Source organism: Microcaecilia unicolor, chromosome 7, assembly GCF_901765095.1.
Source record: "Microcaecilia unicolor chromosome 7, aMicUni1.1, whole genome shotgun sequence".
Taxonomy (NCBI): Eukaryota; Metazoa; Chordata; class Amphibia; order Gymnophiona; family Siphonopidae; genus Microcaecilia; species Microcaecilia unicolor.
In genome coordinates, this window is record NC_044037.1 from 274579172 (window position 1) to 274596728 (window position 17557).

A 17557-nucleotide genomic window follows, 5' to 3' on the forward strand; every position below is an offset into this window, starting at 1 on the left:
CTGGAGTAGAGCTCCTGTGCTAGGTTCTGTTAGATGACATCATCCATATTGTGAGGATTTTAAGTGTCCTGCTTGTCCTTGGAGAATGCAATGATAAAGCTTGGTTGTAATATATATATATATATATATATATATCTCTTTATCTATCTATCTTTATCTATCTATCTATCTCTCTATCTATATAAAGATCAGTATTAGGCAGAAGTTAGGCCAAGGTAATCTGGTTTGATTATTTGAACTAGACTTCAAAAGGGAATACTGTATGGGGCTCTTCAGGAAATTTTCCAGCATGCAAGCAATAAATAACAAGAGCCAGAAGGAGCTTTTAACAAACTGCATTATGATAACACCCATGTGGCAAGGTGGGGACTGGCCTGGGAAGACAGACACAGGTGCAATGTCCTAGATAAAAGGTCATAACACATTGTTACTAAGGCTGCACCAATTGGATGCCAATGGGAAGCTAGCCAGACCTCTGCCCACAAAGAAGAAAACCCAAATGAAGAGGCAACATTGTGAAGGATTTCACCACTGGCCAAAGTATAAGGACTTTTAAACCAGAGAGGGGGAGAGAGAGAGATGCATAAGAGACTAGGTAAGTATAAGAATGGGTTGAACTGTATTCTTTATAGCAGGGTAATAAATAAATTACTTATTCTGTGGTATAAATATCAGTGTCTGAAGTGCCCATATTTCTTATTCTTATATAAACATAAGCCCCAGCCCATCAGATGCCTGCTAACGTCCCATAGCGCCCTTATATTTACTCTCTGTAACCGAATCAATTTCTGTGTATAATTACCCTGCATCATAGACACTAAACATGCTTAAAACGTATCAGTACATTCTAATGTCATTCTAACAATTCAGCAATCAGTTATTTAATGACACTCAGATTGCAGAAACCATACAGTACATTAATTCGAAATCTCATGCTTTCACTTTCATCTGATTTTGGCAGACCGAGAGATCAATACAAGAAAATGTTCCAAATGATTTATGACTGGTTTTACTATTTTTTTTTTCATATGACTGCAAAAATATATTGTGTAGATAATTTGGATGAACAAATAACCCCTCTAAAATGTTTTTATATTCGCTAGGAGAAACTGGTCTTGGCAAGCAACAATCACAACAGCCCTGCAAATACATCCAAGGTTTGTGACAGATTGCAGGCTTTGATAAATGATGCTACACAGAGCAGACCTATAATTACTAGTCGTGTATTTTGTCAAGGAAATTATCATAATCAGGCCTAGTCTTCACTCACGTGTGTTACTGACAAGATGGCTGTAGATATTCCAAGCTACATCATTTTGAGGGAAAAAAATTGTGTGGTTACTGCTTTTATTCCATAAAAAATGCAGAGTAAAAAAGTCACAAAAACAAAAGCAAAGTATAATCTGCAAAGTACTTATTGTAATACTATATTCTCCTGTGAAGTGCAAACAATTTATAAGAAAGGGAAAAAGCCTCTGCACCCAATAAACGTTAGCAGGGTAAAGAGGATATAAACTGGGTCAAACTCTCATCATCGGCATTAAAAAAACTCTCTCTCATTAAATCTTGCTAAAACTCCACAGGAAGTTTAATTTTTCATGGATCCATCCGAAAATGTGGTAAAAAAGACACTTGGTACTTTTGAATAAAAATAATGCATATGGAATTTCAAATAAAAATTTGGAGTTACTTTTCTGTAAGGCATACGCAGTGGGGAAGAAATGTATACTCAGGCACTGGACACAGGCGGAGCCACCCTCAGTGTGGCTCTGGAGGAACAGATTCCATGAGCTAATGCTCTGGGAGGCCAGATCGGCCTTTAACAGCCCAAAGAGAAGGAAGCATTTTATAACTATATGGAATCCATACTTACAAAATATCTCTCATAAAGCAAGAAGTGCAGTACTCAATAATTTAGGTAAACCCTAATTTGAGAAGAACTCAGTCGACATATACTCCTTGTGTAATTAGGTATAGATTGACGTTGGATTTTGAAAGATGATACCATGAAGTAAGGAGCTCAGAGTAGAGGCTAGGGGGGGGGGGGGGGGGGGGGGGAGGGGAGGGAGATAGTTGAAGGGGAGTTACTGTTATAAAAAAAATTGATGATCACTGATGAAACAATTAAGATGTATATAAATGCATACGCTGTATTGTTATGACTTTAATCTGTTCGCTTTCTATAATTTTGTTTAAAATGTCTGATCATCAATAAAAAACGTTTAAATATAAATTAGTTGAAGACACAAACATGCATAGAGAATCAGTTACACCAACTGTGGCCAAAATTTCGCTACCTTGGGCTGTTTCAAGGCGTGCGTGACCAACCGTGGACAGGATGCTGGGCTCGATGGACCCTTGGTCTTTTCCCAGTGTGGCATTACTTATGTACTTATGTCCTCTACTTGGCTCACCTTTATTACTTAGAGCAGTGATTTAACCTATTGTGATGTCATAGTGGCTCATTCCACCAATAAGAGCCAACCTCATTAGTGATGTCACAATGGCTTGATTGTATAGAATGTTTGTACATTTGGGAAGCTTGCCAGGTGCCCTTGGCCTGGATTGGCCGCTGTCGTGGACAGGTTGCTGGGCTCGCTGGACCCTTGGTCTTTTCCCAGTGTGGCATTACTTATGTACTTATGTCCTCTACTTGGCTCACCTTTATTACTTAGAGCAGTGATTTAACCTATTGTGATGTCATAGTGGCTCATTCCACCAATAAGAGCCAACCTCATTAGTGATGTCACAATGGCTTGATTGTATAGAATGTTTGTACGTTTAGGAAGCTTGCCAGGTGCCCTTGGCCTGGATTGGCCGCTGTCGTGGACAGGATGCTGGGCTCGCTGGACCCTTGGTCTTTTCCCAGTATGGCATTACTTATGTACTTAACCAGTAAAAGAGAGCACACAACTCATCTTCAAATCACCCAGTTTTACTGTTTACACCTTGAAACAGCCCACAGTAGTGAAACTTTGGCCACAGTGACTGACTATGCACATTTGTGTCTTCAACTAATTTAAAAGCTAAGTGTTTATTTTTACCACATTTATTTGTTTATTGCATTTGTATCCCACATTTTCCCACCGTATGGCAGGTTCAATGTGGCTTTACATATTGCTAAAAAGGCAGTTACAAAATTTAGATTTGTAGAAGTCTAGTACATAATACAGAAGTACAATAAACGCTTAGGTTGATATCCTACTATATAAATGAAGAGTGATGACATCACTCCCGACATTGTTACAGGCAGGAACAGCGGCAGGCAATGCAATGAGCGCTCCAATGCCTAACCACACCCACCTCCTACGTCCGCCCTCAAATCCCTCCTCGAAGCGCCGGGCAAAACGATCCTACACCTGCGGTTCCCGGGATTCTACACAACCAATACAAAACACCGACCCTTCCGTTGCCCCGTTCTGTTGGCTTTCCTATTCTTGGGAGCCATGCTCAGCAGGGATGTTCTTCGTATAGATGTACCCTTCTGGATGATCGATACGGATTGCAAGCACTGTCCCTTCCTTCTCAATTTTTTTTTTTTTGTTACATTTGTACCCCGCACTTTCCCACTCATGGCAGGCTCAATGCGGCTTACATGGAGCAATGGAGGGTTAAGTGACTTGCCCAGAGTCACAAGGAGCTGCCTGTGCCTGAAGTGGGAATCGAACTCAGTCCCTCAGTTCCCCAGGACCAAAGTCCACCACCCTAACCACTAGGCCACTCCAATACTGATCCCGATCCAGATATTTGAGAGCAGAGTATTCCTCTGGGTAGTCCTCCCTACGAAAGGAAGGGAGACAGAGCTGCTGATTCACATGGAAGCGAGAAACAATCTTGGGCAGGAAGGAAGGCACTGTGCGAATAGTCACTCCTGCCTCAGTGAACTGCAGAAAAGGCTCTCGACATGAGAGTGCCTGGAGCTCGGAAACTCTTCTGGCTGAAGTGATAGCCACCAAAAACACTGCTTTCAACGTCAGGTCTTTCAGAGATGCCCTCGACAAGGGTTCAAAAGGCGGCTTCTGTAATGCTCTTAGCACCAGGTTGAGATTCCACGCAGGCACCACCGAGTGCAGAGGAGGGCGCAGGTGATTAACTCCCTTGAGAAAACGCACCACATCTGGCTGCGAAGCCAGGGAAGCACCCTTCAGGCGGCCCCTGAAGCAAGCCAGGGCCGCTACCTGGACTTTAAGGGAACTGAGCGACAGGCCTTTCTCCAGACCTTCTTGCAGGAACGCCAACACTGAAGAAATTGGAGCAGTGAATGGAGAACATGAGCCTGTTTCACACCACGCTGCAAAGGTACGCCAAACCCTGGCGTAAGCAGTAGAAGTAGAGCGCTTCCTCGCTCTCAGCATAGTGGCGATGACCTTGTCTGAGAAGCCCTTCTTCCTCAGACGCTGCCGCTCAATAGCTAGGCCGTAAGACCAAAGGGGGAGGGATCCTCCATCACCACGGGACCCTGATGTAACAGACCCTGCTCCACTGGCAGCCGCAGAGGATCGTCGACTGAGAGCCTGATCAAGTCCGCATACCAGGGACGTCTGGGCCAATCCGGACCCACCAGGATTACCAGGCCCGGATGCTTTGCCACCCGGTCTAGCACCCTGCCCAACATGGGCCAGGGCGGGAACACATAGAGGAGCTCTTGTGTCGGCCACTGTTGGAGAAGAGCATCTACTCCCAGGGATCGAGGGTCCCGTCCTCTGCTGAAAAAGCACGGCACTTGGCAATTGGCCGATGACGCCATCAGATCTAGGCTCGGCTGGCCCCAGCGCTTCGTGATGCCCAAGAACGCCTGAGCAGATAGCTGCCACTCTCCGGGCTCCAAGGTATGGCGACTGAGAAAGTCCGCCTTGACATTCATGACTCCGGCAATGTGGGCCGCTGACAGCTGTTCCAGGTTCGCTTGCGCCCACTGGCATAGATTCATGGCCTCCTTAGCTAGAGGGGCGCTCTTGGTACCTCCCTGGCGGTTGACATAGGCCACAGCCGTGGCATTGTCCGACAGGACCCGTACTGGCTTCAACGCCAGTACCGGGATGAACTCCAAAAGCGCCAACCGAATGGCTCTGAGTTCCAGGAGGTTGATAGACCACTTTGCCTCTGCAGGAGACCAGAGCCCCTGCGCTGTCCTTCCCAAGCAGTGGGCTCCCCAGCCCGACAAAGAGGCGTCCGTCGTGACGACAATCCACTCTGGGGTCACCAGAGGCATTCCTGCAGACAACTTGTCTGTCTGCGTCCACCAGCTCAGCGCCTTGCGCACTGCTGGGTCCAAGGGAAGGCGCACAGCATAATCCTCCGACATCGGAGTCCAGCGCTGCAGCAGAGAGTGTTGTAGTGGTCTCATATGAGCCCTGGCCCAGGGCACTACTTCCATCGTGGCCGTCATAGAGCCCAACAGCTGCACATAGTCCCAAGCCCGAAGAGGAGAGGCTACTAGGAACTGGTCCACCTGAGCCTGAAGCTTGACAATCCGATTGTCTGGCAGGAACACTCTGCCCACTTGGGTGTCAAATCGAACTCCCAGATACTCCAGGGACTGAGTTGGGTGCAGCTGGCTTTTCTCCCAGTTGATGATCCACCCCAGGGAGCTCAAAAGAGCAACCACTCGGTTCACAGCCTTGCCGCACTCTGCATAGGAGGGGGCTCGGATCAACCAGTCGTCCAGATAAGGATGGACTTGTACTCCTTCCTTCCTCAGGAAGGCCGTGATGACCACCATTACTTTGGAGAAGGTCCGCGGAGCAGTAGCCAACCCGAATGGGAGGGCTCTGAACTGGAAGTGTCGGCCCAGTACTGCAAAATGCAGAAAGCGTTGATGAGGAGGCCAGATGGGAATATGCAAGTACGCTTCCTTGATGTCCAAGGATGCCAGGTACTCCCCTGCCTTCACTGCTGCTATAACAGAGCGGAGAGTCTCCATGCGAAAGTGCCGAACTTTCAAGGCCCGATTGACCCCTTTGAGGTCGAGGATAGGCCGTACAGAACCTCCTTTCTTTGGTACCACAAAGTAAATGGAGTAACGTCCCTTGCCAAGCTGATTTTCTGGCACCAGAACGACCGCACCCAGGCGGATCAGATTGTCCAAGGTCTGCTGCACTGCCACAGCTTTGACCGGAGACTTGCAGGGAGAGAGTACAAACCCGTCTCTTAAGGGTCGGCAGAACTCTAGCTTGTAGCCGTCTCTGATGACTTCCAGCACCCAAGTGTCTGAAGTTATTGTGGTCCACTCGCCCAGAAACGAGGACAGCCGTCCTCCAATCTGCACTGGGGCGTGGACCAAGGCCCCGTCATTGGGTACGAGACCCTGGGGGAGGACCGGAGGGAGCACCTCCGGGACGGCGGTCTCTGCGAAAGGAATGCTGCTTGGGGGAGAAGTTCCTCTTGAAGGAAGAGGAGGCAGAAGAGCCCGACCTGCCCGGGCGGTACCGACGGGCTTCCTGAAACCGTCCTCTGGAGGTACCGGGGCGAGTACTAGCCTGAGCCCTGACCTCTGGTAACTTCTTGCCCTTAGACGTGCCGAGATCGGTCACGATTTTGTCCAGCTCGACCCCAAAGAGCAGCTTGCCTAAAAAGGCAATTTAGCCAGGCGGGACTTAGAGGCGTGGTCAGCAGACCAATGCTTCAGCCAAAGCCACCGCCGCGCAGAGATTGTCTGAGCCATGCCTTTAGCTGAGGCCCTCAAGACATCATACAGCAAGTCTGCCAAATAGGCCAAGCCCGATTCCAGGGCCGGCCAATCAGCCCTCAAGGAATGATCCGAGGGGGAAGCCCGCTGCACCATAGTCAGGCACGCCCTGGCCACATAGGAGCCGCAAACTGAGGCCTGCAAACTTAAAGCAGCCGCCTCAAAGGACGACCTTAAGGCCGCCTCCAATCTTCTGTCTTGGGCGTCCTTTAGGGCCGTGCCACCTTCCACCGGCAACGCCGTTTTCTTAGTCACCGCAGTGATTAAAGAATCCACGGTAGGCCACAGATAGGCCTCACGTTCACTTTCAGGCAAAGGATAGAGGCGGGACATAGCCCTAGCCACTTTAAGGCTCGCTTCCGGGACATCCCACTGAGCCGAAATTAAGGTGTGCATAGCATCATGCACGTGGAAGGTTCTAGGCGGGCGCTTCGTCCCCAGCATAATGGCAGAACCAACAGGGGCTGAGGGAGAGACGTCCTCCGGAGAGGAAATCTTCAAAATGTCCATGGCCTGCACTAACAGGTTGGGCAGATCCTCTGAGCTAAAGAGCCGCGCTGCAGAGGGGTCATCCGCTCCATCCGAGCGGGGATCCGTCTCCTCCAAGGAATCCGCAAAGGACCGTTGGGAGAACTCAGAAACGCTGCCCTCATCTACATCGGAGGAGACAAAGTCCTCCAAGGCCTGGGAATCAACCCGAGGGCGTTTACCTCCGGGGGCCTCAACCTCTTTACCAGACGAGGGAGCAGGGGCAGCGTTTTGCATAAGGAAGGCCTGATGCAGCAGCAAAACAAACTCGGGGGAGAAACCCCCCAGACTGTGCACTTCCGCAGCCTGGGCTACAGCCCTAGACGCACTCTCAACCGGCGCTCGCAAGAGCGGGGGAGAGACATGCTGCGCATCCAAAATGGCGTCCGGCGCGACACTCCGCGAAGGAGCCGCGCGGGAAGAACGGCGCTTAAGTTTAGCCGCTTTTGTGCCGTCGCCCAAATTAAGGGCGTTCATGGCATTAACGTCTCCCACCTCAAGGGCGGCCCAAGAAGAAGCCGTCCGAGCCGCGTGGCCGTCCAAGATGGCGGAGGCGAGCAGCGGGGGATGGGCGTTTATGGCGGGAAAAACCGCCACACCGGAGGAAGGACCGGGACACTCATCAGTCACGAAACTGTCACCCAACAAGGGCGAATCAGACTTTAAGACCCCCGCATCCCCTCTAGAAGCGCACAAGCGATCCGGGGAGCGACTCTTTGCGCCCTCGCCCTCCGACGCCATAGGCCACGAGGAGATCAATCGGGGAACCCCCTGCCCGCTATAAAAAGGTAAAAATTACCTGCTTTCCGCTCCGAGCTGTAACGACCTGGTGTCCCAGTGAGTAGCTGCAATAAACGTTTAAATAAACGTCGAAATAAACGCCTTTAAGGACGTTCAAAATTTTTTTTTTTTTTTTTAATGGAGCCAGCGGGAGGGGGGAGAAAAGGAGGGACCTGGCGCCACCAGGTTTGCACTTGCTCAAGAAGAGCCCTCAACCCCAGGCACTCAACAAAACCTAAAAATTAGGCTTGGAGGCCTAGCCAGAGCTGCTGCTGTGTGTGACCACCACCTGCTAAGATAGAGAACATACTGAGGAGTTTCCGGCAGCACATGACCACATATAGGGAGGCAAAAGTTTGCTCTCTATCTCCACCTGCTGGTAGATGGACACAACCCACCAGTCTATGGATTGATCAGCATGATGATATGGAAGAGAGGTTTTGCTTTTGTTTTTGTGATTTACATACTCTCTTATCCTCTTATTTGTTGAGTAAAAAAGTCAATCAGAATTTAGATAAATTACAATTTACTTTTGAAGTAAGTGCACTGGAAATCCCAAACGTCTGTTTAAAAATGTTTAAGATTGCTTAATAGACCATTATTGTTAACTGGCTTTTATTGAAGGAATTTACATGCAACAGAAATCAATCTAGGGGAATACTCTCCCTGAAGTGTGATTTTATTTGTAGCTACATTAAACACCCATTATTATTCTTATGATATGCTTTTTTTTCTAACACTAAAGCAATATTTTTTTTCAAGAGATCACCTGTAACATGTGCTATCTAAATACAGCAGACCATCAGTTGCACACGTGTGCCGACTCGCTGTTGCACAGTGAAACTCTGACACTTCCAGTGCTTTCTAGTTTCTGAAAAGCACCTGAGAACACCTCTTTTTTTGGGCAAGATAGACAGAGATTATAAAATTGTGCCCCAGGGACAGGCTGAATGCAGGCTCTAACCCTCAAAAAGACCCTGATGGATAGATTTACCAAATCTACTGTTGCACCAGTAGCTCACGATCAGGCAGCAATGGATATTGGTGTGCTTTCGAGAAACTTTCTTAGCGATTAACCTGAAATTAGCCACCAACACAGTCCTAGTTCTGACATGTCCCTTTAAGGTCAAACCAACTGGTGCATAAGTGAATGATATGAAATTAACTATCTTTTGAAACTGGAACCTCAAGCTTCCTGAGATCAAAAACACTGGGTGAACTTTCAAAGATGTTTCTTCCATTCCAGATAGAACACAAAGGTACTTTTACAATCTAGAATGTGCAAGGCTTAAGAACATAAGAACAAAGCACTGCCACACTGGGACAGACCAAAGGTACATCAAGCCCAGCATCCTGTTTCCAACAGTGGCTAATCCAAGTAACAAGTACCTGGCAAGATACCGGAACAGTAAAACAGATTTGATGCTGCTTATGGACATTTAGGAAATTATTCAGGCCTTTTTAAAACCCTGCTAAGCTAACTGCTATTACCACATTCTCTGGCAATGAATTCCAGAGTTTAATTACACATTGAGTGAAGAAGTATTTTCACCAATCCGTTTTGAATTTACTACTTAGTAGTTTCTTTGCGTGCCCCCTAGTCCTAGTATTTTTGGAAAGAGTAAATAAGCAATTCACATCTACCTGTTCATCTCCACTCAAAATTTTATATACCTCCATCTTATTTCCCCTCAGCCGCCTCTTCTTCAAGCTCAAGAGCTCTAGCTGTGTCAAGGTGGTGACTGTTTCCTTGTCTGTGCTCACCTCGCCCTCTGGTGGCCTGAACCGATGGCTGCTACGAACTGTCACACGTTCCAGACTTCAGCCCAGTCCGGTCCGGATCTTCCAGGCTGCCAGACTTGCTTTTCTTGTTTGTGCCTGAACAGCACCTGTAGCTGCCTTGTGATTCCTGCAGCTGAACTTCAGCTGCTGATGGGCTTTATTAGCCACCTGGAAATTTCTGTGTTTGCCTTTGCATCATCTAAGGTCCCTGGTATGTGGGTGTGCTCTGTGCACTTCTGCCTAGTCCAGTTCTAGTCTGTTTGTGTGTAGTTAGCTTTGGTTTTATTGCTTAGTTCCTAGTCTTGTTTCTGGTCTGCATTTCCTTGTGTTGTGTCTGTGTTCCTTTTTAGTGGCTGCTTGGCAGCTTTCAGTCCTGACTCTCATCTGTCTGGGTTTCTGTCTTAGTGGCTGCCTGGCAGCTTTTAGTCCTGACTTTGTTGTGTGTTTCCTGTTGGTATCCAGTTCCTGCCCTGTCCTGTAAGTCCTGCCGGCCGCCTGCGAACGGCGGTCAAGCGCAGGTGAAGTCTAGCTGTTCTTGCTCTGCCTGTCCCAGCTTGTTTGCCTCTGCTGCAACTCCAGTCTGGGGTTCCAGTCCTTGCCTCTGGTTTGGGGGTGGTTTTGCCTGCCACTGCTGCTCCACGGCAGTGGTCCAAGGGCTCACAAACCCTGTGCTTCCGTAAGAAGCCTGACAAGCTGCTTTAGCCTTTCCTTATAGGGAATTTGCCCCATCCCCTTTATCATTTTCGTTGCCCTTCTCTATACTTTTTCTAATTCCACTATATTTTTTCTGAGATGTGGTGACCTGCACACAGTATTCAAGGTGCGGACGCTCCATGGAGCAATACAAAGGAATTATAACATTCTCAGTTTTGTTTTCCATTCCTTTCCTAATAATTCCTAACATTCTATTTGCTTTCTTATCTGTCACTGCACATTGAGCAGAGGGTTTCAACATATCATCAACGATAACAACTACATTCTTTTCTTGGCCGGTGACTCCTAATGAGAAACCTTGCATCACGCAACTATGGTTTGGGTTCCTCTTTCCTACATGCATCACTTTGCACTGCTCACATGAACTCAACTGCCATTTGGATGCCCAGTCTCGTAAGGTCCTCTTGCACTTTTTCACAATCGTCTTGCGAATAACTTTGTGTCATCAGCAAATTTAATTCACTAGCTATTCCCATCTCTAGATCAATTATAAATATGTTAAAAAGCAGCGGTCCTAGCACAGTCCCCTGCAGAAAGGGAAATGGGACTTGATATACTGCCTTTCTGAGGTTTTTTGCAACTACATTCAAAGCGGTTTACATATATTCAGATACTTAGTTTTTGTACCAGGGGCAATGGAGGGTTAAGTGACTTGCCCAGAGTCACAAGGAGCTGCAGTGGGAATCAAACTCAGTTCCCCAGGATCAAAGTCCACTGCACTAACCAGTAGGTTACTCCTCCACTCAGAACCCCACTAGCTAGCCTTCTCCATTGAGGATACTGACCATTTAACCCTACTCTGTTTTCTACCTATGTTTAGCTTTATTGCCATCTGTAAGCCACAGTCGAACTTAGGCTCCGTGAGTAATGCTGCAAATATGACTCACTTGAATAGCTCTATACATCATTAAAACTCCTTCCATTGTTCCCCTCCCTTTTCTTTATTTGTTTTCATATATATCAAAAAAAAAAAAATTCAAAACCTAGCAGATCCACAAGGGATCTAACACGCTAAATATCATAAAGTCCGTTAGCTAAACAGTGTCTTTTTTTTTCTTTCAAAAAACAGTAATCACTACTGAAAATATATATCCAGCGCCACCATTTTCTGGGAAAGTCCACTGCTTATTTCTAGGAAAAGCAGCATAAAATCTGTTTTGCTGTTCTGGGTCTTTCCAGGTATTTGTGACCTGGATTGGCCACTGCTGGACACAGGATACTGGGCTTGATGGACCATATGTTTTTATGGTTTGGGGAAAAATGCTGAAGGACAACTGATTGAATTGAAAAGTACTCTCAACAATCAAACCATGAGGATGAAGGGTTGGTTTTGCATTTTCAGGGCTGGAAAAATGCCCAATCTGATTGCTTAAAATCCCAAGGAACTGTGTACAAAATCTGCCTCAGCCAAGAGATCCTACAAGAATCACTGTTCCTTCTCTTATCTGAGTTCTATTAAGTTCTTTTGGTTGGGAACCTCAAAGATCTGTTTGCAATGGCTCATAACAAATACAAGCCAGTATTCTTTTCCAGAAAGGGCTCAGAAAGCAGACTAGCCCTTGATGCCTTCTCCCTACATTGGGGAAAAGGGACTTTTGTGTGTGTATCTTTTAATACTTCTGTCTGGCTAAAACCTTAGTAGTGTTTCAAAGTTAGATCCGATTCACAACACCTTCGTTCTAAAACTATACACTCTGTGAATCTCTTATGCACTCTCACAACCATATTTACAAAGGTGGAAAGAAGAGAAAACAACAGCCAGTATGGTTAAAAGATCCTCTCAAGGAGCTATCTGTCCCCTCATCACAATAAATTGTACGATGGGATACCCGCCAGCGAGCCTTCTCAGGAGTAGCCCCCACGCTTTGAAATTTATTCCAAGAGGGGCTGTGTATAACTTGAGACTACCTCTACCTGAGGAAGCAGGTAAAAGCCCGGCTCTTCTCCCAAGCCTTTAATACATAGGGTGACTGCCTATACACCCATTCTGCACCTGGACTAGCTTGCTTAACCCACTGTAACTTAGAACAGTTCCTTATATCTTGATTAACTGTACAAAGAACTTGCCTTTAGTTTAGCCACCCACTTAATTATCCCAACTCACTCAGTACCACACATCTTGTCCCCATGTATATGTCTGCACTTGGCCCCTCAGCTATACGGTAAGCTGTATTGTAAAAAAAAGCATTAGTATCATAGCAATGTTATCTGAATGTTCTAATTGTGTGCTTATTAGATATTCCATCACTATTATGCTTACATCGTATTATATCTCTGTTATTTGAATTTCAGTGCTGTTAAATGTGTATATTTTTTACCCCGTTTCATGGTAGTCCTATTATTAGGTCTCAATTTGCAGCTTTCAAGTTTTCCTCTTTCATTCTACATCTCTACTTGTTCATTTTACTATTATTATACTCTTCAAAGAATAGAAAAATAGAAAGAGGCTATTACAGCCAAAAGAACGTTCTTCAAAGAATGGAAAAAGGATCCAAATAACAAACAACATAAGCACTGGCAAGCAGATGCAAAGCACTGATAAAGAAGGCTAAAAGAGAATATGAAGAGAAACTTGCTGCAGAAGCTAAAACTCACAGTAACTACTTTTTCAGGTACATCAGAAGCAGAAAGCCTGCGAGGAAATCCATGCGACCATTAGATCATGAAGAAGCAAAAGGTACACTCAGGGAGGACAAAGCTATAGCAAAGAAGCTGAATGAATTCTTTGCTTCGGTCTTTACAGAAGAAGATGTAAAAGATCTACCTGTACTGGAAATGGTTTTCAAGGGTGATGATGCAGAGGAACTGAAAGAAATCTCGGTGAACCTGGAAGATGAACTGAGCCAAATCAAACAACTAAAGAGTAGTAAATCACCTGGACCGGATGGAATACATCCAAGGTTACTCAAAGAACTCAAGCATGAAATTGCTGATCTGCTGTTAGTAATATGTAACCTGTCATTAAAATTGTCTGTAGCACCTGACGATTTGAAGGTGGACAATGTAATGCTGATTTTTAAAAAGGGTCCAGGGGTGATCAGGGTGACGTCAATGTCTGATAAAATAGTGGAAATTAATATAAAGAATAAAATTATGGAACACAAAAACAAACATGGTTTAATTGGACAGAGTCAGCATAGGTTTAGCCAAGGGATGTCTTGCCTCATCAAGTTGATTCATTTCTTTAGAGGCGTAAATAAACATGTGGATGAAGGTGAGCTGGTTGATGCAGTGTATCTAGATTTTCAGAAAGCTTTTGACAAAGTTGCTCATGAGAGACTCCTGAGAAAATTAAAGAGTCATGGGATAGGAGGCAATGTTCTGGTGTGGATTAGGAATAGGATATTGGACAGAAAACAAAGGGTAGGGTTAAAAGGCCATTTCTGTCAATGGAGGTGTGTGAATAGTGGAGTGCCGCAGGAATCAGTACCGGAACTGGTGTTATTTAACATATTTATAAATGATCTGGAAATCAGAACGATGAGTGAGGTGATTACATTTGCAGATAACACAAACCTATTCAAGGTTATTAAAACACATGCGGACTGTGAAAAATTGCAGGAAAATCTTAGGAAATTGGAAGACTGGACATCCAAATGGTAGATTAAATTTAATGTAGACAAATGCAAGGTGATGCACATTGGGAAAAATAATCCAAATCAGTTACCTGATGCTAGGGTCCACCTTGGGGGTCATCACCCAAGAAAAGATCTAGGTGTCGTTATAAATAAAATGCTGAAATCTTCTGTCCAGTGTGTGGTGGTGGCCAAAAAAGCAAACATGATGCTAGGAATTATTAGGAAAGGGATGGTAAATAAGACCGAAAATACTATAATGCCTCTGTATCACTCCATGGTGCAACCTCACTTTGAATACTGCATTCAGTTCTGGTCGCCGTATCTCAAAAAAAGATATAGCGGAATTAGAAAAGGTTCAAAGGAGAGCGACCAAAATGATAATAGGGTTGCAACTAGTCTCATATGAGGAAAGGCTAAAGAGGTTAGGGCTCTTTTGCTTGGAAAAGAGACGGATGAGGGGAAATATAATTGAGGTCTACAAAATCCTGAGTGGTGTAGAACAAGTAGAAATGAATCGATTTTTTACTTTTTCCAAAAGTAGAACGACTAGGGGACACTCAAGGAAGTTACATGAAAATACTTTTAAAACAAATAGGAGAAAATATTTTTTCACTCAACTAATAGTTACGCTGTGGAACTCTTTGCCGGAGGATGTAGTAACTACAGTTAGCATATCTGGTTTTAAAAAAGGTTTGGACAAGTTCCTGGAGGAAATGTCCATAGTCTGCTATTGAGACAGATATGGGGAAGCTACTGCTTGCCCTGGGATTGGTAGCATGGAATGTTGCCACTATTTGAGTTTTTGCCAGGTACTTGTAACCTGGCTTGGCCACTGTTGGAAACAGGATACTGAGCTTAATGGACCATTGGTCTGACCCAATATGGCTATTCTTATGTTTTGGTGCCAATATCTATGCCTAAATTATCGGTGTCCAAAGGTAGCACTCCAAATACGGAGGAGTTAGTCAATGCATGCCATTACATGCTGAGCAACTGCTTCTGCTATTCCCTTCTATAGATTCAAAATGCTGATGGGTCTTACAAGACTGGTTCGCTTTCTTCAGAGTATTTAGTATTGCTGAGAGCCTGAAGCAGGATCTCTGAGACCACTGTAGTGAAGATGCACTATGGGCATCAACTTGTAGCCTCCAGAACACTCCCAAGTACCATATTCTCTTGATTGCATGCTCAAGAGCTGAAAGACAGTACCTGATGCAAGCTATGTGAGTGACACTGATCTCTGCTTTGGGGCCTATCCTTTGGCTTTAGAACTATATGGTTGGCTACATCCCTTCAGCAATTTTGTACAACCAGTACATAATACAGCACAATCTCTTTTTGCTTTAACTTTGCCCTGGTTCACTGAATCCAATTCTTGAAGAGAAGACTAGAGTCGAGCACACTGGCTGGTTGAATAAAAGGCATAGTATCTAATGGATTGGCACAGAGATCCTGCACCATTAGTCTCTAGCTCAGTATTGGTTGCTAGTCATTAACAGGGCTGTGTAAACAATTTCGGAATAGGCTTGCAAATTAGGGGTCCGTGTATTAAAGCTGTTTATGGAAAAACTAATTAAAGCATAGAATGGTGGCTCAATTTTGGAAACTCTGTGGCTCTGTCAAATTGATTTGTGAACCTTTTCTGAAGGAAAAAAGGTGGTGGGGTTAGCAGGCTCAGAAGTGAATCCACAGAAATTCACTGCCAGATTTACCTACAACTTGCTGTACATTGGATTTCAGCAGATTTCTCTGTTTTATGGCTAAAAATTCACAGGTCAATGTTCAGCCAGTAGCAGTGGGTTTTTTTTTTTTTAAACGCTAATCTCTTCTGGCTAGTTTAGACTGAGATATTCAGTACCGGGTCATATCCGGGCAGTGGCACTAAAGGGGAAAGTTCTCAACATGAATTATCGTTAAAAAACATTATTTTTCTGTTAACCCTACTTATTAGTAACTAGGTCTTATTGCATAAAATGGAATCTGTGCTAAAATAGCATGTCTTAATGGTAGCCCACATTGTTAACTACGCCAGAAATTATATGGTATTTAGTGTCGCACCTGTATTGCTAACCAGTGAAAGATAGGAATACTATTTTGGTGGTTCTACTTGCTCAGTTAGCTATACAGACTCTGCCACTAAATATTGCATAACTCATGGCTTCGCCCGATTGTCCATGTTGGTCAGAGAGGATTATCCAACGGCACTGCCCAGTTAAGAGGATAATCCAACGGTACTGCCCGATTATCAGTGGTGTAGCCACAGGTGGGCCTAGGTGGGCCATGGCCCACCCACTTAGGGCTCAGGCCCACCCAACAGTAGCACATGTTTAGCGGTAGCTGGTGGGGATCCCACACTCTGCCAGCTGAAGATTTCCCCCTGATGGTAACGAAAAAGCTACTCTCCACGATACCGGCACCTACACATGCTCAGTTTTCAGTGCATGCTTGCTGCAGACTGCCAAGGTGGAAAGAAGCAGTTTTCCACCAGCTGAGATATTTTTTTGGTGGTTGTGGGTCGGGGGGGGGGGGGGGGGGGGGAGAACACTTGGTGCCCATCCACTTCTTGCCTAGGCCCACCCAAAATCTGTTGCCTGGCTACGCCCCTGGCGAATATATTGAGCTGCTCAGCACAATTTAACAGGGCAGAAGCCTCTCCTCTCTTATTAAGTAGTTTACAATATCGGGCCCTCAGTTGTTTTTTTTTTTTTTTAACCCTTCTAATTTGAAGAACTGTCTGAATTTTTCAAAACTTCAACTTGGCTGAAATCCACTCAATTTTAGTCTGAACTAAACTATTTTGCATATTTCTGCTAGAAAGCCTATGGGAGACAGATTAGCAATTTCAGTGAACAGATGTCCACATCACCATGAAAAATTGCAATCACAAATTGGCACAGTATTCTCTTCTTAAGTCCATCACGCTTTTCTTCCTTCTCATTATTCTTGATACCACTGTAACTAATGTACAGAATCCTGACAAATGGCACTATCTAAATACAAAATCTATACAAGAAACCGATACCTACAAATTAATTTGCTGTTTTAGACAGTTTTTGAACAAAATCTCAACATAGTAATTAGTGAATTTTACTTTAACACGCCGCTATCAACAAATCTTTGAAATGATTCCAAGTTCCTGTAGAGGATAAACGAAAAACACATTTTACCTTCATTCGATTCTGTTTAATCCCTTCTACAATCTGTTCCATCTGTCTTAAGAATTGCTCTCTTGATCCTGAAGATGCCATAGCTCTATAAAACAAATAAAAAATAAAAAAAAATAAAGTAGGAATGGACCCACACATCTGAACCCATTTTCAGTAATGTTCCTAACTGCAAAGTTGAACACACATTTTGAAATACACAGCCTGATTTGCAAACATCAGCTAAGCATATGAACTGACTGGATAGGGAAGGATATCCTGTAAGTGGTCATCCCACGCCTTTTTGAATTCCTTCATCATTTGTGTCTCTACCACCTCCTTAA

General features: G+C 44.9%; 1 protein-coding gene across 3 annotated transcripts in view; it reads right to left on the bottom strand.

Annotated features, from left to right (window-relative positions):
• CCDC93 (coiled-coil domain containing 93) overlaps positions 1 to 17557 on the bottom strand; it is a 225763-nt gene that overhangs the window by 26768 nt on the left and 181438 nt on the right. For all 3 annotated transcript variants that reach the window (XM_030209955.1, XM_030209954.1, XM_030209953.1), the window contains one exon: positions 17238 to 17322. In XM_030209955.1, the coding sequence (XP_030065815.1) occupies positions 17238 to 17322 (85 nt within the window). The remainder of the gene's footprint in view (positions 1 to 17237; positions 17323 to 17557) is intronic.